At 47.2% G+C, this 27,109-nt stretch overlaps 1 protein-coding gene across 4 annotated transcripts in view; it reads left to right on the top strand.

Annotated features, from left to right (window-relative positions):
• Positions 1-27,109, top strand: part of PLEKHA7 (pleckstrin homology domain containing A7) — a 202,958-nt gene that overhangs the window by 52,415 nt on the left and 123,434 nt on the right. Inside the window, exon 1 of one of the 4 annotated variants that reach the window (XM_045825403.1) lies at positions 21,807-21,999. The exons of the other annotated variants lie outside the window; for them this stretch is intronic. Within the exon in view, the coding sequence (XP_045681359.1) occupies positions 21,917-21,999 (83 nt within the window). The 5' untranslated portion in view covers positions 21,807-21,916. Of the gene's footprint in view, positions 1-21,806; positions 22,000-27,109 lie in introns of those variants that run through there. 4 annotated transcript variants of the gene reach the window in all.

The raw sequence follows: 27,109 nt of genomic DNA, 5'->3' as shown, positions 1-27,109 counted from the left end.
CATAAGTAAAATGCCAAAATTTAAAGATAAAGAGAGAATCTTAAAAGCAGCAAGGGAAAAGAAGTTAGTTACCTACAGGAGAGTTCCCATAAGACTATCAGCTGATTTCTCAAAAGAAACTTTGTAGGCAAGAAGATTCAAAGTCATGAAAGGCAAGGACCTACAGCCAAGATTGCTCTACCCAGCACAGCTATCATTTAGGAGTGAAGGGCAGATAAAGAGCTTCCCAGACAAGAAAAAACTTGAGTTCATCATTACCAAACCATTATTAAATGGAATGTTAAAGGGACTTATTTAAGAAAGAGATGAAGATCAAAACTATAAACAATAAAATGGTAATAAATACATGTCTATCAACAACTGAATCTAAAAAACAAACTAAGCAAATAAGAACAGAGACAGGGGCATTTTGATGGTTGTCAGATGGGAGGAGTTTGGGGAAGTTACTGAACCGGGTTTACTGAACCAGAATCTCGGAAGTCTGCATTTTTAGCAACCCCCCCCCCCCCCGCCCCACCTAGGCGATCTTATTCACACTGAAGATGAGAGTTCCTGGTGTCACTATGGGACAGTGAGCAACCTTATAAATGCACTTCAGCTTCTGAGCATCACGTGTCTTCTAGATGAGGCCTGGGAGGGCAATGGGATCCCTGTCTACCCCTTTCCTGCTGCAGGGGAGATGGGGTTTGCGGCGAAGGCATGGCTTCTCCACAGTGGCGAATGGGAAGGGAGCACAAAGGAGGGGGGCTTACCCTTGGATGGATGGACAGATAAGGCTTAGTAAGTAGAGATGGGGAGAGGGTAAAGAGGGGGAGCTGGAAGGGCTTTCTGTGGGGAGCCAACGTGAGCAAGGCCTGGAGGTGAGAAGTTCAGACTGAGCAGAGGGCAGGGGCCCTGGGCTGGCTGGCTGGAGGTGTGTGAGGGGAAGCAGAAGAAGGGGCAGGTGACAAGGCCTTGAATGCCATGCTTCCCGCCATACAGGTGATGCCAAGGAGGCCGGAGGGTGGCCATCTGGGTGGACCTGTCATCTGCTGGGCCCACTGTTTTCTGTCTGTACTGAGGATGTCCCTTGGAAGCAGGGGAGTTGGGGAAGAGCTTTGTGGAGAGGGCCGGCAGAATCCTGGAGCTGATGATTAAGTCCTGAAACACTTCCATCCAAGGATATTTTCATGTCAAGTTCCTGTGCTTTCACTCCCCCCTCTAAGCTTCTCCAGCTTCTGTGGACGTGTCAGAGAGGCTGGAGTGTGTGTGTCCTTCCTTCATCCTGCCTCACGCCCCCCGAGTCATGCATGCATGTATGTATGTGTATGTGATGTGTGCACACATAGGTGAGTATCAGTGTTTGTGCAGACACTGCCTTACCTGTCCTTCCTGTCTCATTGCTATGACTGTTGTCACCTTCCCCATGTGAGGGAAACAGAGGGTGAGGCAGCTTAGGACATGCGGATATATCCCGATGTGGTTTTACAACCCACTCGTTGAGAAGAGAGGAGCCTATCCAGGGGTCACCACGGGGGGCTGACAAATGCTACAGCTCCCCAGGTGCCAGAGGGGCCCAGGCGTCTGCATTCTTTGCAAGCTCCCCCGGGAGCTGGCCGATGCTGAGGTGGCAGCGTTTCGGAGCCATCGGCCCACATAACCCAATCAGTCTGCCCTTTCACTCAGGGATTAGGGGCCTCGGAATTCCTCAGCTGGGGGGGGGGGGGGGTTTAAACTTGAGAATGACTCCTTCTTCCTCTACTTTGATCACTTGAGAGGAAAATACTTTACAGAGCAGAGCAGAGGCTGAGGGAATGTTCCCCCAGGTTGTGTGTGTGTGTGTGTGTGTGTGTGTGAGTGTGGCCAGAGCCCAGCCTCACGGAATGCTCATTAAGACCCACAGCAAGTTGGGGCCTGTCAGTAATGAGTACCCTTTGCTGTTTTCTACAGAAATTTCACTTCAACACCTGATTTGCCTTCAAATACCCTGATTTGCTATTCTAATTAGGCCCTGAAGTCAGGCTTTGTGGGCAGATTTGTGGCACCCTCTGTGCATCCCCCGTTCTGTGAACCTCTTGGGAGACACTTGAAGTGAAATTCTTTGAACACATCAAAAAAGTCAACACTAACAAACAAAAATTCCAGTGATTCCCAAACCCTAACAAGAGTCAGAATCCAATTTCAAAGCCCCCCGCCCCCAACTTTAAGGTTGATGTCACCTGCCTGTGACATGAAGTGAGGAAGGAGGCTTTCATACTGTAAGTGGGGGTGGGTCTAGGGGTGGGGGCCCTGGCAGCTAGGGGTATCCAGCCCTCCTTAGTGCTGGTTACCCAGTGACCGGGCTGTTTTGGGGAAGGCACTGGGAGAAAACCCAGAGGCCTCAGTCTCAGGCTGACTGAATACGGTGCCAGCTCCCCTGGTGGACCTTGCCCACTTTTCAGCCTCCAGCAGGACTAGAACTGGGACTTGGACCAGGACTGGGACCAGGACCAGGGCCAGGGCCAGGGCCAGGGCAGCGGAGGTGCCCTAATGGGAAAAGTGTGGGTGGTGCCACAGGCGGTTTCTGCTGCCCCCGTGAGGAGGACTTGGGAAAGTCAGGACCTTCCCCCACTGGTGGAAACAGCCTCTCCAGCTTCCCCGAAATGAGGCCCAAGACACCCCAGTGGAGGGAGTCTGGCTGGTTCCTGTCTATGGCTCAGCCATGAGTGGCCTGGGATTACAAGGAAGAGAATATTTTTTTCCCCTTAAAAACAAAACCAAAAACACCAGTCACTTCAATGAGAGGGCAAAGCATGATGTCTTTCGAAGTCAGAGAGTGAAACTAGGAGACTTTGTAGGACTTCTGTTTCTAATCAGGCACGTGGTCCACCCTTTTTCTAGGCCCAGGACTGTTTCTTTTGAAACTGGCCTTGAATGTGGGCTTTGCTGCCTTCAGGTGCTGTGCCTTCTTCCCTTCAGGTCTGCTGTCTAGGGCCTCCGACCCATCTGCGCCCCCCGCCCCCGTCCCTTTGCAGCCCTTCACACGTGAGAGTCCCAGGTACTCCTGGGACCAGGGACAGACCAAAGTTTTTATTTTGTCCCTGCTTAGAAAAATCTTACGGAGCTTCTGTTTTTCTAGCTGATAAACTCCAGGGGTCTAGATCTCCCTTCCCTCCTGCCAGGTTTGTATCTATACCAAGCACTACAGGGCCTTGTGGACTTCGTGGGTGCAGAGATACACATGACAGAGAGAAGTACAATCCTTATGGAACTCACAGGCCCTTGGGGAGGGCAGACAGCAGCCAAGTACAGGGCAAGTTAGGTGGGCTGATGGATGACAGAGGAAGAGCCCCTGTGTGAAGGTGGGCTGGATGTGTTCATGGTCCCCCAGTGTCTGTACGGTCAGAATGCACCAGGTGCTGGAAAGAAACCTAGCGATTTTTGGTATTAGGAGGGATAATGACGTGTTTGCCTTATATGGGCCTTTAAGTTAAGCTTGATGAAAACTACTAACTCTTCTGAGCCCCAGCTTCCTCCCCTGTAAACTGGGCGAGGCACTGCAATAGCACCACACTCGTAGGGTCGTTGCAAAGGATTAAAGAAGATAATGTGTGTTTGTGGGGCACAGTAACTGTTCAATAAATATTGGCTGTTGCAGTTATTATCAAAGCCAGAGAAGGAATTTTCGCCAAGATTCTTGGATGAAAGCCACTGAAAATGCGAAGAAAAGCATCTTCAACAATTTGCTCAGTGTGAATTCAGCCAATTAAAAACCTGTCTATTGTGCCATGCCTCGGTGAAAGGAGAACTCCAGCAGTTCATTTAGTGAAAGAAGTAGATGGAGAGTAACACCTTGTGTTGTCAAGTGTGGGTTTTTGCACAGTGGATTTTTTTTTAAAGGACAGGCATTTTAAAGCTTGCAAGGTGGTTTGGTGTGGTCATTCCCAAAGAGAGGCAACATTAGAATTATCTTGGAAATGTCTTAAAAACGCAGACCCTGGGGTCCTGCCTTTCCCCCCTGCCCCAGGCTACTCCGGTATACCTGAGCAGGGCCTGGGAGTCTGTGTCTAAATAAATGCTTCCAGGCAGTTCAGCCTGGCAGCTCAGCTGCAGAACCCAGGTCAGAGCTCAGGGCTCTGAGACCAATCCCTGGGCTCAGTTTCTCCTGGTGCTGCTGCTGTCCACCCGGGTGACCTTCCGGTCACATGGCTCTCAGGAGTGCCAGGGTTATTAGGCAAGAGTATCTGAGGAGGTGATGAGTGTGAGCACTTCTGTGTGGGCTCAGTTGATGTCAGGGATTATCATTTCTGTCTTTTTCATTATAGTGATCCTTTCTACCCATCCTTCCCATAATGATGTAATCGGAGTTAACTACCTCCCAACATTTATCTCTTAAGCCTGTGGTTGATTCTGACAGGATATAAAGTGTAAAATAAGGAGCAAGAGCCTGTGCTTTGGCCTGACAGCGATCTCTTCGCTGTTAAAAAGCCTGTGATGCCAAGGTCAGGTCTGTCTGCACACTTCCGGGGATGAGGTGGAGGGAGGGACTGTGCCAGGCACGGATGACTGGGGCTGGAAAGCCTGAGGTCTGTGCTGTCCTAACGGATGGTCACTGGCCACAGGTGGTTTTGGAGCACTTGACATTCAGTTAGTCTGGATTGAGATGTGCTGTGAATTTGAAATCCGTAACAGATGTAGAATAATACTAGAAAAGGGAATGTAGGCCCTGGCTGGGTAGAACGTTGTCCCATATGCTAACGTGGCAGGTCCCATCCTCGGTCAGGGCACGCACAAGAGGCAGCCAATGAATGCGTCAACAAGTAGAACAGCAAGTCAGTGTTAGTTTCTCTCTCCCTCCCTCTCCCTCTCAAATCGATGAATAAAAAAAGAATGTAAAATGTATCCATGTTGATTGATGCCGATCACATATTGAAAATGATAATATTTTGGATGCATTGAGTTAAAGTATCTTATTAAATTAATTCCACTGGTTTCTTTTTACACTTTTTAATGTGGCTCCTGGAAGGTTTAAACTTGCGTATGTGGCTCACATTGTGTTTCGTCAGACAGTGCTGCTTTAGGTTTGAAGTCAGCCTTGGGAGTCAGTTCACACATGTGCATAGTTTACTTGTTTGCAAATTCAAAGGCTAGGTTTTACATCTGGAACAGTTATTCTGCATCATCGAACTCAGCCTTGGATGTTTGCAGCGCTGTTTGTTATCATGGTGCTTTTTTTAGAGTAGGAATTTCATGAAATTCACTCTCAAGGGCATCTGTGGCTTCTCTACTGTTTGAAAAGAGAGAGTCTTCTAGCATTTCTAGGAGGGGCAAGAAAAAAGCCTAAGTGGTGAAATTATTTTGCTTAGATTGGATTTTTATTGCAAAGCTGCAAAGCCCAGACACCAGTCTACAGTGGACACTGTGATTCATTTTTTAACTGTAGGCTGGGGGTGAAACTGCTGAAACTGCTGTGAAAAACTGCTATGAAATAGCAGTGAGAGCTCTGCTCTCTTACCACTTTTGGCTTCTCCTTAGCCCTCTGCCCTCTCTCTCTCCCCTGATGTTTTGTGATTACAGTGTGTGAGGTCCAGCCAGGCACTCACACGGCCAGGCTGAGAAAAGCAGACTTAGCTCCTAAGCAATGGCCAGGAGGGAGTGGGCACCAGTCACTGAAGTTCTCCCGAAATGGCAGCATTTCTGGGAATTGTGAGCAGTTTCTTCACCTGGAAAGTGGCAGTGCTCAAACTCTCACGTCTGCCTTGTGGTGGGATTAGGAGACATAAAAAGGAGAAGTGCAAAGGTAGGATGGACATCAGGGTGCAGAAATAGTCCGTAGTAAAAGCCCAGCTGAAGATCACGGTTCTCTGCCATTAACTCTGTCAGTGGCGAACAGTCTCTCTTCTGTGGACCTCAGATCTTTCTCTTGTAATTGAGGGAACAAAATGTTTCTATATAGTTGAAGAGACACAGAGTCTGACCCCAGTTTGAATTCCAGTTCTGCTACCTACTAGCTCTGTGACCTTGGGAAACCTGTTTGACCTCTCTGAACCTTGACTTTCTACCTGTGAAATGAGGATAATAGAACCTGTTGTGAGGTCGATCATGCTATGACCTGTAAGATCCTTAGAACAGCACCTGGAATGTTGCAAATGCTTTGTGAAGGTTGGTTATAGTTAGTCAGCAATGTTTGTTCTGTGGCTTCTGTGTGTCAGGTGCTGTTCTAAGCACTGGGCACAGCAGTGAACAGAGAGGCAAAACTCCCTTTGAGAGAGATCATTTTTAGTAGAGAAATTCAAGATGTGTTTGCTAATCGTGATTATCAGAGTATGTGTACTGCCTGGGGGGGTGTCTTCCCACAGTGCCACTTTATTTTATTTAGTGGGTTGTGACAATAAGATTCTATTTTTAAAAAAGGGTTCTGCAAAATAAAACAAAGCAAATACAAAACCTTGGGTTTTATTCCTAGCACATCTGTCTCTTCACTCAGTGACCTTGGGGAAACGGTGTTAACTCTCTGAGTCTTCATTCCCTCAGGTAAAGAAGTTGATAAATAATATCTTGTTCAAACGAGGGTGTGACTGTTAAACGTCACATTAAATGAGATAGTGTCTATAAAGCTCTTAGCATATGCTTGACTCGTAGTAAGTGTTCTGTAAATGTTAGTTGTTGTTGCCATTGCTTCTAGTTCTAGAGATTCTCAAAGTCAGTGTTCTAAGCTACAAGTTCCCCAGACTGGTGGAAGGGGAAATTGGATCACATTCTCCTCTGCTGCCCCTCTCCATGGGCTAGATTGTTCATGAGTACCTTGGAAACCATCTCCTTTTTTAGAGAAGAACTGTGGAGAGCCAGACTTTCAATAGAGCTGCCCAAAGATGGAGTCGTTTTTCTTGAGAGGTAGTGAGTCCCTCATCAGTGAGGGCATCCAAGCTAGAAAACCAGTCTGCAGAGATGTTGTAAGGGGAATGGCCTGGGTTCGTGGCTTTGAAGTTTGCTTCCAGTTCTAAGATTATGGAGCCTCTGTTTGGTCATCCGCATTTGATGGAACTGGATAAGGAAACCCTCAGGAATGGCACCCCATCAGCCCAACACCTTGGGTCACCCTTTCTAAAGGGCAGCTGATGACCTCAGAGGCTTGCTGTCCCACTCAGCCGGGGGGAGGGGCACTCACTTCGACATTGCCTCTAATACTTTACTTCTCCTGCGTGTAGTCATTTCTTGTAGGCAGGCGCTGGGGTTGAATTGGAGAGAGGCATGCCACTCCTTCACCACGTTGTGGATCCAGAGGCAGGGCACCTGGGTGCTGGTGCCACACTGAGCCTTAGGCTCTTTTCTTGGCTAGTGGGCATGCGTGCCTGTGTCTGGACCGCTTGGCCAGCCCTGGGAAGCCACGGCTGGCTTTGAATTTTGGTCTCAATCACTCCTCCAGCCTCACTTGCCACCCTGGACATGCCTATGGGACGTTGAAAAGCAAAGGCACTGTGTTTGTTAAACTCATTTGCTCTTTTTTAAAAAAATGACAATTATCTTTAAAAAAAAACTTGGTATGTCAGGCAGTTTAATTGCGTTTAGAACGAGTTCCTGAGCACGCACCGGCATAGAGCACCTGCTGGCCACCAGAGGTCAGGAAGAGGAGCGGCGAGATACTTCTTTACCCCTTACCAGAAGTAGCCTGGTTCTTTCATTTCCTCAAAGTGCCTACTATGTGCTGGGCACTGGGCTGGGGCCTGGATGTACCGGGCTGAGAAGAAGACACAAGTGGTCCTTCTCCTCTTGGAAGCTTTAGCCCAGCAGGGAAGATGCACGTAGAGTGAGTAATTTTAAGATGCTGATGGATTGCGAAGGGGGAGACAGACCCACACAGACAGACCCATTCTATGGTCCTTCCCTGTCCTCCTTGCTTAGTCCCCAGTGGCCATGGCTTTGGTTTGGCGAACCCAGCACCACTGTTGGATATCCTGGGTTTCTGGCTCACATCCTGTTGAGATGCCTGGGTCTCATCAGGTCCCGGATGTCAGGGAGACGCATCTGGTCTTTGTCACCTCATGCCTGCTGATTAATCTCTGCCCAGCAGCTCAGGAAAATCCCCGGCTCTTCCACCCCACGTGTTCCTCCTGGGCCAGGGCTGCGTTTTTCCCTTTGATAACCTTTGCAGCAAACCAGGAATCCTCTGGTTCATCACAGAAGGCAGGCCCGGAGGGGGAGCAGTGACATGGGCCTACATGTGACCAAGCTCACTATTCTGGGGAATGTGAGGGAAGAGAAAAGGAAAAAACCATGGCCTTGAATGAGCTGCTTTATGAGAGTGATTTTATAAAAGATATGTGTGTTTTAGAGCAATTTTAAGGTTCACAGCAAAAGTGAACAGAAGGTAAGAAGATTTCCCACGTAGCACTACTCCCCCACAGCCTCCCCCCTTATCTACCCCCCTCCACCAGAGGGGTGCATTGGTTACAGTCAGTGAACCCGCAGCGACACCCCGTAATCACCCAAGTCCCAGAGTTCACATCGGGGCTCCTGCTGGTGTTGTGTCGTCTGTAGGTTTGCACGCCTGTGTGATGCCTTTTAGACTCTATTGCAGGGTTTTAGATGTGGATTTGGTGACTCCCCTCTGCAGCGTGCCCTAAATTTTAGGTGTTCCTCCCACCTCTGCACGTTTGCAATAACCATACAGCGTTTTTCTTTAAATCAACTCACTTAAAAAAAACCCACTAAAGTGAATTCTAAAAAGTAATTTCACATGTAATTAACCTTCATAGCTTCTGTCTGCATTATATATAACTATTGTTTATAGTATTTACCTTTTTTCAGGTGGTCTTGCCACTCTGCCATCTCGGGCACCCTCAGGCATTTGCTGTGTTCTTAGGGAGAGTCTGCCTAAGAAGTTTATGAATGGGCTTCCAGGAGGTCCTTGAATCCCCCCAAAATATCCAGTGTTATGTTTATGTATCTTTTTCCTGGGGGAGACAGTTTAAAGTTTTCATCGTATAAAGGGGGCCAGGACCAAATAAGAGGAGCTACAATTTGTAATTCTTGGAATTATGTCTAATAATCATTTATGAAGATTTCATCTTCCCTGGAAGAGGGATGGAGTTTTCCACAAGCTACAGACTTTTTATTCATAGAACATCCTTTAAAAAAATCCTCACCTGAGGATGTGTTTATTGATGGGAGGGAGGGAATGAGGGAGGGAGGGAGGGAGGGGGAGAGAGAGAAAGACACACACACACACACACACACACACACACACACAGAAACATAGATCTGTTGCCCCTGGTTCATACCCTGCCAACCACTGGATCTGCCACCTTTGGTGTTTGGGATGATGCTCTAACCAGCGGAGCCAGAGCACATCCTTTTTTTTGTTCTTTATTAAGGAGGTGCAGATACACTGCAGATTGAAAAAAGGTAATGGCCTCTCCCAAACCCCCTTCTCATCTCTATTCTGCTTTTAACCTTCAACATGGGAACGTTAATTCATCATAAGAGGAGAATGACTGTTTTCTGATCCAAAAATTGTGCTATATAGTTTGATAAAGGATTTGTATGTATATGAGGTCTGTCTAGGAAGTATCCAGTATGTGCTATGAAAGATAGAGGCATTTATTGACGAAGACAAAATATATGAGAAATATTGTACATAGGACAATGATGCCTCAGTCCCCTTCAAAGTAGGCACCTTGGGCCTAAGTAGGCACACGGTTCTTCCAATTGCCATCAGTTGCCCTGTTGTATTTTCCTGAATCTCATCAATGGTCAGAAATCCCTTCCCTTTCAAAGGTGATTTTAATTTTGGGAAAAGCCATAAGTCACAGGGTGCCAAATCTGGGCTGTAGCGGGGGCTGCGTCATCTGGGTGATTTGATGCTTTGCCAAAAATCTCTGCTTGAGGCACAGTGCACGAGCAGGCACATTGTTGTGATGAAGCTGCCAGTTGCCCATAGCTGTGGCCTTCTGAATCATCCAAATAGTTTTTGCAGAGGAATGTTCAAGCTCAACGCAAAATATGATGCAGATTCTTGGCTCTACTCACTCAGTCATTTTGAATGTGAAGACCACACAGTACACATGCTCACTCAATGGCGTCTACCACCCCCGCTGACTAGTACAGTGAAGTCATCATTGTTCACTCATGTGCATTCCAGTCCCCTCTCCTTGGCCACCACGTTACATCGATGTTGCGCAAACTGTTCTTGTTATATTAACAATAGTTGAAGTTTTTCCATACAGACCTCATATGTCATGCTTTTCAGAGGCACAAGGGGAAGAGGCCAGTTATATATATTAGAGTTGCCTGTATTAAACAGAATATTGGGGAGAAGGGGGACAGGAAGGTGGGAACACCTGTCTTGTAATATCCAGAATGTAGATTCACTGTAAATATAGGTCAGTGAATATTTCAGAGGAAAACGAGCCGAAGGAGAGTTGCTTGTTAGGGTAGAAATATAACGTGATAAATAAAGTTGCTCCAGGGGAAAAGCACGATCCTGCTAGATCACATAAATCACACGGAATGCACTGCTTGTGTAAAATTGGACCAGGCCACGTGCCTTTCTCTGCTTCTAGGGGGACATGCCAGGCAGGGCCAGGAAGGGACACTCTGTTAATTCTTTCTATCTCCGCCCCTTAGCCTGAGAAGAGCATTAGTGAATCTCTGTTCATATCCTGCCTCCTTCCACCAAAGCGTCATGAATACTAGATGCAGTGAAAAAATGTAAATAGGAATTTGAACTCAGGACCAGGGAAAATATAAGTAAGATGAAGAAGACAAACCACAGGAAATGGGGAGAATATAAATATTCATGCATTATTGCTGAGCTTCACATTTGACTTGGAGCTTCCTGGCAGCAAAAACGAAAAGGGAACAGAGTAGGTTTTCTGGATTTTATAGTTAGAGAAGAAAAACATCCTAGTCTTTAAGGTGAAGCTAAGCACTTCCTACTTTGTTTCTTTGAGTTAAATCTTTTATGTAGGGCCCACCAAAGGTGTGGAGAACAAGGTTCTCTTCAGCTTTATTCTTTGTCTCATAAAGCCCTTGTCATCCGGTGTGTCCTCAGACAGGGCCAGCTTCCTTATTTTCGGTGGCCGAGTTACAGACGGCCATGTACCTCTCCTACGTAGTACTTAGCACAGATGTTCATTTACATCTACTCGTGAGATTATTTTGAAAGCTTGTCTTCCCCACTATATTATAAGTCTCATGAGCTGTTTTATCCGCAGTGCTTGGCATAGTCCTGGCACACTGTAATCCCACAGTAAATACCTGTTTGAACAAATAAATAAGGCAAAAAGCAGCCAGGGATTTTATGTGATCCTAGCAGCACTCTCACAGGCAGCTGAGGTCCTTTGAAGGGTGCAAACTGGCTCTTGTCCAGAGAGCTTGAACACCATGGTTCTCAAGATATCTCCAAGTTCATTTTCCTCTGCTGTACCCTTCAGAGATTGTTAATGATAACAACTCCAGTGTTTGTGCACCTGCCCTAAGCCCAATCCTGCAGTTGGCACTTGGTACCCGTAGCTGCTGGTCCTTCCAGATGAGGGGACTGAGGCTCAGGGGAGGCAAACAGCTTGCCCAAGGTCACGGAGCTGGTAAGAGTTAGAAGTTGGGTCTGTCTGACTGCAGAGCACATGCTCTTTCCTTGCTGCCTGCTGTGTCTGAACCCGAGCCACAAGTGTCTGTGTGAGTTATGGGTTTTTATCTCCTGGCAATTAGAGCTGCGCAGCAAGGGTATTTCTGGCACAGTCCATGGCTGCTTTCTGACAGCTGTTACATTTCAATCTCTCTGGAGTTTGAGGAAAGCAAGCCCACACCTGGGGTTGGCAGAGGTGGTCTCAGAACTCATTTCCCGTTTGTTTTTTTTTTGTGCTCTGAGAATTTGTTTATTGCTCTTGTCACACTGTCTCCTGAAGTGCAGGCTCACGAAAGTTGAATATTATTTTCAGAAAAGTCACTAGGGAGAACAGGGAGAAGAGAGGCACCATTCTGTCGTCTCAAGGAATAATTGGATTTGCACAGTGACTGGGGGAGTGGAGGTGTGACGTGACAGCACGCTAGGAAGTATTTGATGGTGCATTCAATTCCGAATTGGTCAGGCGTGTATTTTTAATTACTTTGTGCCTGTTGTGACTATTTTAATAGGGACCTAATATTTAGAGTGGGGTTTATTATGATATTAAGCTTTATTCAGGAAGACTGGCAAATGGGATAGTCTTATGGCTCGGTGTTGCCACCTGCTGTGTACTGCATGGAGTGTCAACCCTCAAAACATGAGAAGGCAATAAAACACATTTTAAACTGCAACAAGGCACAATTTGATCTGTCGGTTCTTCCAGAAGGTTGCAAATCCTCAGGGTGAGCATTATAAGCATCTGTCATCACTGCTTGCTCCAGAGTGGCCAGATTCTGTTCCAGTGACTTCTGGTGATAGAAAATGCAGGTCAAAAATACCACTTTCCCTTTGCTCTCTGGAAAATGATCCTTCTCAAAAACATTTGCCGCCTACACATGGGGAGCTGAATAATTGCTACATTCAGGTTTATGTAAAAGAGAAAGTGTTCCGGAAGCAGGCACTTAAGGGGCTCTTTGTAAATGTGATAAGGCTTTCGTTCTATGTTTGGCCCTCTAGTCTCAGTAAGGATTTTGGCTCATGTCAGTGATTTAGAAAACCTAATCATTTTTCTGTCTCCAAAGTCGTATGCCCAGACTGCTGGTGATTTCACACTGAAATGCTTCTCTCTGGGCTGAGAAGGCCACCTGAGAACAGCAGTGGGCACGGACACACCTGTGCCCCCCCCACCCCAGAAGAGGCCCCCCAGACCCCAGCTTTGCAGCCAGGTTTAGGTTGAGTCCCGTTCCGATTTCCTTCTGTGGCCCCAACAAGTCTTGTTTGGAAGATGAAGTAGCACAGTTATTGACTTGGCATCCTAGCTTTCCTGGTTTTTATGGTAAGAACCACCACAGCATCCACATACAGGTAGGACATTAGATTTCACCCACTTTCCCTATAAATTACTACTTAGGCAGTTTGGGACAGAAAAAATATGAAAAATGCAGGTGCTAGTTATTGCTAGACTCTTTTTTTTAAACAAAGTGAGACCAAATTTTAAAAGTGTTTTACACTATTATTTTGAGTATTTCCTCCTATAACCGCCAATTAATGTGCACAATAAACAACCTTAATTGATGTCAGGGTCTGAAAGTTTAATATATCAAAACTGTGTGCTATTTACCATATTTTGCTTTGTATAATGTGCACCCATGTTTTTGGCCCAAACTTTCAGGGAAAAAAATCTTTAAATTTTTAAATTAATTTATTTATATTTAGATACTTGTTTTTTTTTGTATTATAAAGGGTATTATTTTGCATACGGATATCATTATTTTCTAGAGTTATGCTCTTAATGCATAAGCATAAATAAAAGAATTTAAAAACATTTATCTACCGCCCTGGCTGGCGTAGCTCAGTGGATTGAGCGCGGGCTGCGAACCAAAGTGTCGCAGGTTCGATTCCCAGCCAAGGTACATGCCTGGGTTGCAGGCCATAACCCCCAGCAACCGCACACTGATGTTTCTCTCTCTCTATCTCCCTCCCTTCCCTCTCTATAAATAAATAAATAAAATCTTTAAAAAAAACATTTATCTACCATAGCTACAGAATTAGTACTACCCATGGATAATACACATCCTCATCTTTCCTTCAAAAATTTAGGTGAAAGTGTACATTATACACAGCAAAATACGGTATCTACTTCTTTTATTGTTTTATCCTAGTCCAGAGTGGATTTGAGGCAGTTTATGAGATAGGGATAAAAAGTAAATAAAAAGTAAACCAATCAGCACCAGTGAGAGTATAAATTATATTAGGAGATTAAGCCTAAGGAGACAAGGAGAGTGAGAACAGCCTGGTACTATTTCTGATTTCATTGGACAAGTTGATATAGCTGTTTTTTTTAAAGCTACTTGGAAGCTGCTCTCGGGTTTGGAAAGCTCTGTGTAAACATGGCTGCTTCGTGTTCCTGACATTTCAGCTAAACTTTAAAAGCTGCCTTCTTTTCTTCCAACCTCTACCTGACCTCCAGCACACCCCCATTTCCTTTGAGCCAAGGAGGTGTCAATACCGAAAGTATTTTATCAAGTGCTGTTTTTCTGGAAATGCTGTAGCCTGGACGCCAGCCGGGCATCTGGGGAGCCCAAATGTGGGAGGCTGATTTTGGAAGCCCTTTCACTATCATCGCACTCAGGCCTTGTGAGCAGTGCCAGGGATGCGCATCCGGAGAGGCTGCAGTGACAGGGTGACTGGAAAAAGGAGTGTTGAAGTGGAAGAGTTGGGCAGAAGCCCCCTTCTCACAGGCCGGCAGGATGCCTGATAACCTTCCTTGCGTGGCAGCTATTTCCAGCCTCTCCTCCAGGACCTCCAGACTCTGTGTTGCCTTGTGGAGAGCTGGCATCCCGGAGGTCATCTTGAAAGAATGCTGCCTGCAGGGGCTCCCAGGGAGCTGGCTTCGAGGTTGGGGCTGGGATGAAGATTTCATTGGACACAGTGCATGGGCTGGGCAGGGTGCTTAGCCTCAGAGCAATTAGTAATCTTGTGCTGAGATGCAGTTTTGTTCTTGCTCATTCCAACCAACCAGAGGGAGCCCTCCTTCCCAACCCTCACAAACACACCTACACTGAGTAAGGAGACACGGGGTGCTGGGATACCACTTGTTTCATCTCCAGCCCTGACCTCTCCCTGAGTGGAGGCTGCTACAGCTCACTGCCTTTGGGCGTCTCCACTTGGGCATCTAACAGACATTTCAAACCTAAGGTGTCCAAAACACAGTTCTTGACTCATTATTATTTTTTATCCTCACCTGAGGACAGTCTTACTGATTTTAGAGATAGGGGGAAAGAACGACAGAGATGTTGATGTGAGAGAGAAACATCTATCGATGGCCTCTTGCACATGCCCTGACTGTGGACTGAACCTGCAACCCAGGCATGTGCCCTGATCAGGAATCAAACTCACGACCTTTCCATTTATGAGATGATGCTCTAACCAACTGAGCCACATCAGTCAGGGCTTGATTCATTTTAATACCTACCTTCTCTTTGATTTGTTTTTTTCCCCAGGCTTAATCCTCCCAAGAAACTGCCCAGGCATCCCCTCTATTGCTCAACCCCAAAACTTGGGAGTCGTCTTTGCTTTTTCTCTTTCCTTTACCTCTATCACAGATCCCACCAGGAAGTTCTGTTGGCCCACCACCAAGACATTTCACACAGCTGAATGAATCCCTTTCAGCATTGTCACCATTGCCATCTTCCCAGCTACTGCCCTTGCTTGCCTCTGCTTTGCGATGGTCCGTTTACCTAGTCTCCCCACTTCCGCTCAAAGGCATTGCAGTAAGACCATCTGGGTTTGCGTATTGGGTCCTCTGCTTATTGTGATGGGCACGTTACCTACTCTCTCCATGCCTCAGTTTTGGCCTCTGTGAAATCGGGATAGTGATAGTACTCATATCAAAAGTTTCTGTGAGGATTAAAGCAGATCTTACATATAAAGTTCTTAGGATAGTTAAGAGTTAAACACTAAAGAAACATTAGTTTTTATTTCTTGTCCCAGATCCCTCGGCCCTTCTCCATATAGTAGCTACAAAAGTCCTTTTAAAAAACAAATCAGATCATGCTTCTTTCATTGCACTGTCTTTTCTTTTAAAACCTTCCATGACTCCCTACTGCTTTTGGAAGAGAATCTAAATTCTCACCAGGTATTTGAGCCCTACTTAACAGTCACTATTTAGCCTCTGAGGTCACTGAGCAGTGGCCTCACTGTTCTTCCCTTGCAGGAATGGGTTTGGTGTGTTCCCACCTATTCTCCTGCCTACACTGCTCTTCCTCTAAGTCTTAGTTTCAATGGCACATCTAAGGCTGTTGCTATATGTGCCCCAAACCCCCATGTCACTCTGACACATGACTGTTTTATTTCCGTCAGAGCACATATCACATAACATCTCTGAAGTTATTTGCCTACTTGTTTATTATCAGTTTCTTGTCCTTCTGTCTCTTTCACTGCTACTGTATGTCCTGTGCCTGCAACGCCGGACTTGTACAAGGCCCCGGTGAATGTTATTCATAGAATGAATGAGGGCCACTGTGTGTTTAGCACCTACCATGCCTCATGCACTGTCACAATTCTGTGATTTCATCTCCTTAGCAATACTGTGGGATAGATGTTTTTAATCCCATTTTAGAGTTGAGAAATCAGTAGCTCAGGGGGAAAAAAAACAAAATTTGTCCAAGGCCATCCAGCTATTAAGCGGATAAGCCCAAATTTTAACTCAGGTCTTGCTGAGCCCATGGTTTATGGTTATGAGCCCATGGGTTATGGCCCATGGTTAGTTTATGCCTGGTTTGTGAGTACAAGGTGAGACTAGACAGGTATTAAAAGGACAGCATCCTCATCCTTTTACAAGGTATCAGTTTTGGGTCACTTCCTATGTGCTGTGCTCCCTTTACTTGTATTTTTCTTTTTCTGGCATTCTTCACACCCTAGTTCTGTTATAATTCTGTTGAGGTTTCACAAGAGGTATTGATTAGATTCATTCTGCTTGAATTATGAATTGATTCAAGCCTGTTTCAGCGATGCCTGCTAGAAGGTAAGGGAAGACAAGTGTGTTAGGTTCTCCTGGCCTTTTAGCTTGGAATATCTCGGAGTGGGCTTCAGACCACCAGCAGCCAGATCACCTGGGCTGCCTGCTAAAACGCAGATTCCTGGGCTCATCCTAGACTTCTGTCATGAGATTCTCTGGGGATGGGCTGCTGGAATCTGCTTTTGTAAACAATCACCTGAAGTTTTTCTGATTAAAACGAATGTTATGAAGATCACTGGTTCTAGCTAACTGGGTGTTTTGTTCTTGCTTTAAAAAAATCTGTAAAGCTATCCAGGGGTGGGCAAGGTAAGTATACAGTTGTGAGTATGTGAAACACAGAGTTTATTCTTGAATTATTATTTATTTATTCATTATTGTATGATTTATTATCATTATCTACTTTTCCCCTCCCTGTATATTTACTTAATTATTCATTTTATCAAAACTCTTATTGGGTGGCTTTTGGTCTTCAACCTTGGGGCAAACAGGCTTTTTCCCCAGCTAGTGATCCTCAAGCTCCAAGGCCCATGGGCGTCCTTGGTCAACGTGTTCGCCCTTCACACGGAGGGGAAGCAGGGTGCCTCATCTCTGTCCCCGGGCTGTTGCCGGGCCGTGGAGGGCTGCCTGCTCCCAAGGGGGCTGGAGAGCTATACAAGAGTGGACCTTCTGGTCCACCGGACCCTGTTAAAGTTATTTTTTTAAATAAGGTTTATTCTTACTGCTTCCTTACCAGAAACAACTCTGGAATAATCAGAATTCCCAGCCCTTGATGTCTGTGCTTTCCTCCCCTCTGATCACTCTCCAAACAAAGGCTCTGTTTTAATCGACACCATAACAGTAAAATTAGCTTTATTAGACTCTAGGTGGATTTAAAATGTAACCCAGTGACAGTTCTGGCTGGCTTGGAAGTCATGTGTTTTATTTTGAGATGAGAATTTGGGTAGTTGTAATGCCTGGTAGGGGATTAAGTGATTATTGAATTAAAGAGGCCAAATAACACAAGCATCCCTCATCCCTAGGTCCTGCCCGGTGGGTTTTGCCTATTGTGTTTTGAGAACTTGGGCCCCCAGCTCTGACTTTCAATCCCAGCTGCCTTCTGTCCTCGACTTAGGAGTTCCTGAGTTATGTCACCAGAGAAAGTCAGCACAGCTATCTTTCCCACCTCGGCCCCCCTCACCTGGTTTGTGAGCACTCCCGGTTCTTGGAAAGCTTGAAATGTGAGGCCACTTGCTGTTTATCAGCCTTGTGCCAAAGGACTCACAACTGGCCAGCTCCCTCGCTCAAGTGCCAGCATATATTTTCTTTAATTAATAACACCCTACACAGAAATGATGCTGTTCACTTTGTCTTAGTGCTTTTGTATCCATCCCCTTAAGAGAAAAGTAGAGCTTTATTGGGCGATTTCTCTCAGAGGGAGACTGAGGCACAGATTGTCCAACTGGCTGAGCCCTGTCTGGTTTATGATCTATTTTTTCCTCCTGGCCCTGGCCAGTGTGCTCAGTGGCACCATCAGGTCTGTGAGAAGCAGGTTGAATAGTTCTTGGTCCTTAGGGCCAACGGTATATGTCTTACATGTTCTCAGCTTATTAAGACTATTTGGCAGAGAGCTTCAGAGGTAAGGGACAGGTCTATTAGCTAATGGTCATGGCTGCTTCATTGCAGATCCTTTAGTGTGAGCTTTTAAGCGTTATTATAAGCACAGCCCAGGAGGTAAATGTAAAAATAATTTTCTTGCCAGTTTTTCCTGCACGGTATCCTAGCGACGATGTACAGTCTGTCCTTGGGTATTGGGACACCAACTGGGACAGGATCAGAGCTTGCAGAGGGTAGTGATATGAAGGGCACGGTCAGAGTCACCCCCTTTAAAAGTATTTTTTTGGAGAATTTTTAACCTACTTATTTTTAAACAGCATTTTTTTTTCTGATTACTGAGGTAATCTATGCTTATTGTTAGGCAACTTGAAAATCCCAAGGAAAGAAATAAAAATCCAACCTTGTTAACATTTTGGTAAATATCCATCTGGTTGTCATTTTAAAAAAACTTTTTCACACAGTGATTAGTTTCTAAACTCAGGGTGTAAGGGCAAAAAATGTTGTTAAGTCAAAATTGTCCCAAATCACCACGGACAGTCATTTTTATGCACTCTGAAGTTTGGAAACCACCAAAAACTAGATGCAAGGTAAGAACAGGTGGAAAATCTGTATGAAGTGAAGTCTGGGAAAACCCACTCTCTGTGCAAGGTTACTGTCAAACTGTTAATGGTGAGTGGATGGAGGTAAAGAACTGGACTCGGTTCCTGCCTGCCTGTAAGGGTTATTGCATTTTGTTTTAATATTAAGCTTCTGTAAACTTTAATATGGGTTAATAGATTCATTTGTGAGGGTCACATGTCCCAGTGGCATCACGGGAGTAGGCTCTGAGTCCACCAGCAAGAGAAACGACATGGCACAGTCCCGCTGTAGCCGCTTACCAACCCTGCCCCACCCCATCCCCACATGGGCACAGTTGGGGCCATTTGTCTTGTAACCTTGGTTTTGTTTGAGTAAACAGTCAGTATTCTATATATCATCTTGAAAGTTGCATATATGCCACTGTAGCCAATCTACTGTTGTACAGTTAGGTTGTTTTTAATTATTTGCTGTTATAAAAATGGTGAAATGTATATCGTTGTGGATGGACCTTTATGTTTATCCATCCTTATGTTTGAGGGTAAATTCTTTTTTTTTAACTTTTTAAAAAAGATTTTATTTATTTATTTTAGAGAGATGGGGAAGGGAGGGAGAAAGAGAGGGAGTGAAACATTAATGTGTGGTTGCCTCTAGCACACCCCAGATTGGGGATATGGCCTGCAACCCGGGCATGTGCTCCGACTTGGAATCAAACCGGCAACGCTTTGGTTCGCAGGCCAGCACTCATTCCACTGAGCTACACCAGCCAGTGAGAGTAAATTCTTAGATGTGAAATCAATGGTTCAAAGGAGATGAACACTTTTAATTCACATTGCTAAATGGTCCCCAGGAATGGTGTTTGTTTCCTTCCAAGTGTCTGTTTCCCAGCATCACTGAAAATTATCATTCAAAAGAATCTTCCACAACATGTCTTTTTTTTCTTTTTTGGATAACCCAGGGCTTCTGTTCATTCCCTGGCCAATTTTTCCTGGAAAGAATAATAGAAGCAAGGCTAGAGATAAGTGCTGGTGGCCAGGGGTTCATGTGGGAGAGACAATGACCCACTGGGAACAGGAGAAGGGTGAACTTGGAGACCTTTTTTCACTCCCTCCTCCAGGTTATCTCCAGCAGACATCTAAAGACAGAATATTGCTTAATTCTTAAATGGCATATGTAGTTTTAAAAACTTATTCAATATTATAATTTTTGATTTGGGAAATGATTTGATGGCTTGTCATAGATGCCACACAGGGGTGTCAAACTCATCTTCACCGGGGGCCACATTAGCCTCAAGGTTGCCTTCAAAGGGCTGAATTTAATTTCAGCTCCTTTACTGTTGAGGAGTAGTTCCATTTATACAGTCCTAAAATGATTTCGGCCCTTTGAAGACAACTGTGAGGCTGATGTGGCCCCAGGTGAAAATGAGTTTGACACCCCTGTGCTACAGGATAGAAATGACATTTGTATATTTATCCAAAAGAGAGTATGGGTTAAAAAAAAAAAAGTGGAGAGCCCTGGCTGGTGTAGTTCAGTGGATTGAGCTTGGGCTGCAAACCAAAGCATCGCAGGTTCAATTCCCAGTCAGGGCACATGCCTGGGTTGCAGGCCACAGCCCCCAGCATCCGGCCCCCAGCAACCGCACGTTGATGTTTCTCTCCCTCTCTTTCTCCCTCCCTTCCCTCTCTAAAAATAAATAAATAAAATCTTTTTTTAAAAAGTGGAGAAACACTGTACTAATCCAATCCCTACTTTTAGGTAGAGAAACTGAAACCAGAGAGTGGAAGAGGTTTCTGTAGAGCCACATAGCAAATTGATGATGAACTTGGAGCCAGAAGTAAAGTCTCCCCACTCCCCTGTTCAGAGCTCTTCCGCTGATGTGGGACAGCATGGTCCAGGGGACAGGAGATAAAAGCTATAGAAGCCCCTCTGGACAGGTGACCAGGCTCTCCTCTAGGGCCTGCGAGCTGTCCCATGTCCTTCTGGGACAAAGGCCCAGGTCCCTCCAGCATGACATTCACTTCTGCTTGATTGTCTCCGTCTGTGAATGGAGTGAGCTTACAAGTTAATAACCACAGTCTCTGTCTGAACGTTTCCTACCCTGGATAACTTCTCTTCATGCCTCAGCAGCTCACCTTCCTCAGAGAAGCCTTTCCTGACTTCCCAGATAACTTAGGGTCCCTGTGTGCATTCTTACGGCACCTCTTACCTTTAATACTCTTGTCATAATTATAATTACCTTGCTTTTTATTTAATCTCTCTCTCCTTGACTAAACACTCTATGAGTGTAGGAACACTGTTTATCTTCCGTTTCTCCTGGCACAAAGGAGGCCTTAATAAATGCTTGAATGTTTGACTATTTGGATGGATGCTAATGAGTGAATTAGAAGTGTGTGTGGGCTGCTGGGTGGTGCTATTTCTGATTGCCTGCAGAACCAGGAGAGTTGTCCCTTAATGCCAAGGGCATTGAAGAAAGAGAAGAAAAGGAGACACAGCTGAGGCTGCTGATTTCGAGGCAAGCCAGAGGGCATGGTCCGCTTTCTAGGTGCCCCATAGCAGTCTCCTGGGTGTTGGGGTGAGAACCACATCCAACCAAGCATTCATTCCTGGCACAATGAGCCCCTGCAATTTAGTAGGGATGCTTAGAGAGAGCCTCCTTGAGTCATTCTGGGGAAGGGAATTCAAGGTCAGGGCTCTCACGGCAGGAAGAGGACGGCAACCCAGGTTACCTGCAGCCTGGTCTTCACAGTCCCTGGGCACTTGCGTCAAGGGCTGTAAGATCTGCTGGGGGCTGGCTGGGCGCCAGAGCAGCGCCTCTGTTTGGCAGCAGTTCCTGTCCCCTCCGCCAGTTTCCCTCCCCCTCCTCCTTCTCCCTACCCACTTCAGCTTGCAGCATCCTCTGAAGAAGAGGAATGTGCCGCTCTCTGACGCGCTGTCCTGGCGGAGCCGCGGTACCTGAGGCGCGCTTTGGAGCGCTGGGGGCCGCCGCCTGGCGCCGCGCCACGTGCTTTGATTCGCGCTGATGTCAAGTGGGTGTGGGCTCTTAGGGAGGGCCCCGGCGAGGACGAGGAGGGCGCGCGATGCGCCGCGGGCGCACTGAGGCCCAAGCGCGCTCTGTGGCCCAGCGCTGCTGACCGGTGGCTGGCCCGGGTTCGCCGAGAGGGCGCATGGAGTCCCGGCGGTGCTCACCCGGAGACGCGTGCCCCACCGCCCTTGGGGGCTGGCTGGGGCCGCCGCGGGGGGCCTGCAGGTATGTCCCAGCGCCGCAACTTTCGGGTGGCTGTGGGCTGTTGGGTCGGCAGGGAGCGGGGTGCCTGGGCTGCATTTGTGGGTGCTTTCGTGCATGGGCGCTGGCGTGCGGGGAGCCGGTTTGTCCCCGGCCGGCCGTTGGCGTGGGAGCCGCAGCGCGCCACTGGAGTTTCTGCGAGAGAATTCACTGAGCCGGCGCCCGGCTTTGGTTACTCATCGGGAAGGGCGCCGAGGGAGCTTCCTTGTTGCGTTGAGAATTGATCTCTAAGTACAGCCTACGTACAGGGTAACAGGATTATTTCTCTGTAGGCAGCGTGGCTTCTAGAAATCCGCTTGGTTGGGGGCACCGGTCGGTCGGGGCTGAGGGGAGTGGGCAGAGGCGACTTAGCCACCCGTTCCACCCCACGCACCGCGCTGGGGCGCCTGCCCCTCCTCTTTCCCTCCCTTCCTGCCGGAGCCGGCTCTGGGGGAGGTAAGGGGTCAGCTTCCCGCCGGTGACAGGTCTGGTTTCAGGCACACCTTCCCGGAGGAATGCGGAGGCTTTGTTCCAGGCGCCGGTCTCAGCCCCGAGCCCAGAAGCCCGCGGGCATGGGGCTGGGCTCCGGTGCCATTACTCATCTTTTATGGCCACTCGGGCGGGCTCTCCGGTAGGCAAGTAAATTATTAATGTCTCTAGGCTGGAGAGAGGGAATCTGGAAATGAGATTGGTGGGTTGCTGGTACCCCCCCCCCCCGCCCCCGCTTTGGCGTTGACAATCAAGGTTTAAAAGCCCAAGGTATCTCAGCCTATTTTCTGAGAAGGTTGTTGAATGGCACTGGGTCAAGGAAGGGCTCCCCTTTTCTCCATCTGTGGCACAGCCCCCTGAGCGAGATGGGGGAAGGGAGTGGGCCTCTTGATTTTTATCTACTTTTTAATCAGCTTCTACCTTTCCTCCTTTGCTTTTCAAAACCAACCCTCACTCCATCCCCTGCTTCTGGGCCGTGCTTCTCGATCAGGTTTCCAGGCAGGGTGTGTGAGACATTGGAAGCATTATGAAAAGTGCTACCTTGTCCCAGCCCCAGTACCTGAAAACCTCTGCACCTACTCAACAAGTGGCCGGCCTCCCATGTATTTTCAAAGCACTGGTTGCAAGACTGTGGGCAGAGGCAAAAATATCTGCCGGGTGGTCACCTGACCTGTCTCTCCCAGGGTCTGCCCTCAGAGCAGAGAGGAAGCAGGAGGTCAAGGTGAAGTGCATGCAGCCCCTACTCATGGTTTCAGCTTCCCTACCCACCCTGGGTGGGAGAAGGTGGATTGTAGGGCTGGTGGTGTCACAGGGTGTCCTCTTTGTGTGCAGACATATTTCTGAGAGGACCCCTGTTGAATGGGAATGGAAGGGCCCAGGCTTACATGAAGGGCTATGGATGGGGCTTGGCTTTAGGGAGGTGGGTTGGATGGAGGCTGGCTGGAGGCAGACCTGAGATTCTACCCCAGCTCAGGCCAGAGGAGAGTTGCCAAACTCAGTTCTCCCAGGCAGCATTGTATGCTAGAGACCTAGGAAACTGTTTTTTTCTTTGTCAGCTTTGGATGGAGTACTCAGCCTTGTGAACCGAAGGTTTGATGGGGCTGTAGAGTAAGTGTGATGAGAAGATGAGCACATCTGGGAAGTTAACACTCTGGGGAGGAGTTTGGAAAGGGGGAAGGGCTTATGGGGTGTGGAGTGTATGGAGTGGGGTGGACTTTGGGGACTAAGGAGTGTAGGGAGGGAGATTCAGGCTGCTATGGGCTGTGCGTTGTGTCAGAGAGGGTCTCTGAGACAGGCTGCTGTTGTTGCCCACATCTGTCTCCTTGCTCAGTGACTCCACCTGCTGGGTTCATCTTCCTCCTGGCTCTGGTCTTCAGGGCTGGAATGTTCCAATGGCTCCTAGGGACACGTAGCTCCCACCTCACTCCACCCAGCCTTCAGGGCAGGAAAGCTTGGCTTCAGAGAGGCTGGCTGGTTTACTGGGAAGTCTGCACTACCTGTCCTCCCACCTGGGTTTGTTGCTTGTGCACTCAGTGGGACCCACCCCCCAACCCACGTGCTTTCAGAGTGCGCCATCTCCAGCAGTACCCCATTCTGCTGGGGATCTGCTGGCAGCTCCTGGTGATCTGAGTTGAGGGTTTGGAGATGGCCCTGATTTAGGAACAAGTTTTTTCTGTTACGGGGAAATCTGCCCAAGGCTATAATCTAATATCTGCTAATAACTTACCTTGCAACCTGCTGATCACGACTGAGTATTCATTGATAATAGCCTGACCACTGCCTGGGGAACCTACTCAAGGTGAGTCTGGAAAGAGTAGGGGGGTAGTAGGGTCCCTGGGGCACTGTGAGGGGAACAGGAGGACATCAAGTGTGGGGAAAGGGGGACAGTTGTCAGAAAGGCTGTGGGATTGTGGACTGAAGAGGGGATCAGGGTCAGCATGAGTTGTAGGGTCAGAGGACTGAGCAGGGCTGGTTTGGAGATTCCCTCACGTGTCCTGTTCCTAATGAGGGCCATGGTGAATGTGCATCAGCTGAGGCCTCTGTCCTACAGCCTGACTGCCCCTGCTACCTGGGACAGGGGAGCCTGCTTCTCACAGCTCTGGGGCTTGTCTTCTCCCTTTCCTCTTAAAGGAGGCCCTGGGGTTGGCGGTGGCTGTTACTGTGTCACTCAGCAGGAGCTGTGGCAGGAGCCTCTTCCTCAGATGGGCAGCGGGACAAGGACAAAGTGCTCAGGCTGAGAGATAGGTGCTCTGAAGGTTTGTTCTGAATCACACCAGATCAAGAGAGACAGAATAAAGACCCTGGCGGCCTTTGCAGTCTTGTTTTGCAAAAGCACAAAATTCCTCCCTAGGGTTTACACTGTCTCTGGTGAAGAGAAAGGCTAATATTCTGGGTCTGTGTCCTGCAGGTGAGGGGAATGAAAATGAGAGATTGAGGCCAATGGCATATGGCACTTTCTGCAGATTTGGGTTCAAACTCAGTCTCTGCTGTTTGCTAGCTTTGTGTCTCTGGACCTCTCTGAGTCTGTTCCCCTGACTGTTGAATAGGGGTAAGGATGCCCTTCTTCACTCCACTCCTCCCCTCCATAGTTGAGAATTACATGAGATGTATGTAAAGGATTTAACACAGTGCTTGTTAATTGGTAGCTGTTGTTGTTGTTGTTATTATTATTATTATTATTATCTCTCACCCAAAGATATGGTTTCATTGATTTTTTTTTAAGAGGAAAGGGATGGGGCAGGGAGACAGAGAGAGAGAGAGAGAGGGAGAAAGGGAGAAAGAGACACAAACATTGATATGAGAGAAAAACATACATCAGTTGCTTCCCGTATGCACCCTGACTAGGGATCGGACTCGCAACCTTTTTTGGTGTACAGAATGATGCTCCAACCAACTGAGCCACCCAGCCAGCGCTAGCTATTATTTTTTATTTTTTAAAGATGTTATTTATTTATTTTTAGAGAGAGGGGAAGGGAAGGAGAAAGAGAGAGAGAGAGAGAGAGAGAGAGAGAGAAACAATGTGTGGTTGCCTCTCACACACCCCCTAATGGGGACTTGTCCTGCAACCCAGGCAAGTGCTCTGCCTGGGAATCGAACCAGAGACCCTTTGGTTTGGAGGCCCGCGCTCAATCCACTGAGCTACACCAGCCAGGGCTAGCTATTTTTTATTCCTTAAAGGTAACTATCAGATCCTTGAAGCAGCAGCTGAGAGTTGCTTTTATTATGAAAAAAAAAATACGAATGTCAGAAATGCCATTTTGTGCCCACCCCAGAGGCCACACCCTGGCTCCTAGGATTATCTGTGAGAACTGTCCTGGAATATTTCTTCAAACCTGTTTTCCAGCCTCAGGTATTCGGAGATGCCTTGGAGGCCCATGAATCCCTGACCTCTCAGGCACGCAGCACTATTGAACTGGAAATGTCATGGGCTCAAACTCCTGCTAAAGCAGCTATCTCTGGTCCATCAGGATTATGGGATGTTAGTCCTAAGAGCAACCACGTACCCAGCGCTTTTTAGCTGCATGACTGTGGGCAAGTCCTTTTATCTCCTTGTAAGTCGGTGTCTTGTGAGAATAATGAAACCTCACTTACATAGTTCTTAAGAGCAAATGGAATACTATATGTGAAACTGTAAAGCAGCATGCAAATAATTGTGGCTAGCTTACTGTCTGCCATACACTGTTCTGCGTACTTTTCTGTATTAGCTCATTTAATTCTCGCAACAGTGTATGATGCAGTTAGTGCTTGCCCATGTTTCTTCGATGAGGAGGTTGAACTGTTAGGAATTGTAATTCTTATTGTTGTGTCGCCGACCTCCTGTGGAAATCCTACATCTGAAGGAAAAACTGCTGCCCGGAGTGGGGATACTCTGCCCTCTGCTCTGAACGATCTGCCAGTGAGCACTCAAGTCTGAAGTTTTAAATGTGTTAGAAGAAGAGAAGAAAAGGAAGAAAGAAAGAAACAGCCTGTGAATGAATGTAAGGGCTCCCGGTGGGTGGTGTTCGTTAATGGAGAGTGACGACCACAGCCTCAAATTTGTTCCTGTTACCTTTGTAGCATGTTTATGGGGTGAGAAGAAGGCTACAGCTTTGTGGGCTGTTCTTTCTTTTTATGACAACAATAATATTTATGGAGGTGTGAAACAAATAAAGGAATAAGGTAGGATTTGGAATACAAAGTGAAAAGGACCGGCTGGGGGGTCCAGGCATGCTCAGCGGTTCCAGAGCTGTCACCGGCAGGGACAGACGGTCTCCACAGCACAGACCTGGCAGCCCGGCTCCCGCCGCCGCCTGCTGATGCCATCAGAGGGAGTGCTGTTCCTGTCACTTTCCTGGAAAGTGGAGTGACTTGCCGAGGGATATTAATGGTGGAGACAGCACCCCCGTCTCTGACTTTCTGACTCTGACTCAGAAGCAAGCAGTCTCATTTATCCTTGTGATAATTTTGATCATTTTTCCCACTGTGTACACATTGTGGGAAATTTATAATATTACAGAGGAAGGTAGAAGGGGGAATCGTGGCCCAAGCACCTCTGACAACCACCGTTTATATTTTGGTGGATTTCTAAGGCCTGTTTTTAGGAAGAGGGAGCATTTGTTTTTGTCAG

The sequence above is a fragment of the Phyllostomus hastatus genome, unplaced genomic scaffold (assembly GCF_019186645.2).
Source record: "Phyllostomus hastatus isolate PE091 unplaced genomic scaffold, TTU_PhHast_1.1 phas_scaffold_585, whole genome shotgun sequence".
In the NCBI taxonomy this organism is placed as follows: Eukaryota; Metazoa; Chordata; class Mammalia; order Chiroptera; family Phyllostomidae; genus Phyllostomus; species Phyllostomus hastatus.
Note: the sequence above shows the minus strand (reverse complement) of the source record. Positions and strands in the feature narration are given on the sequence as shown.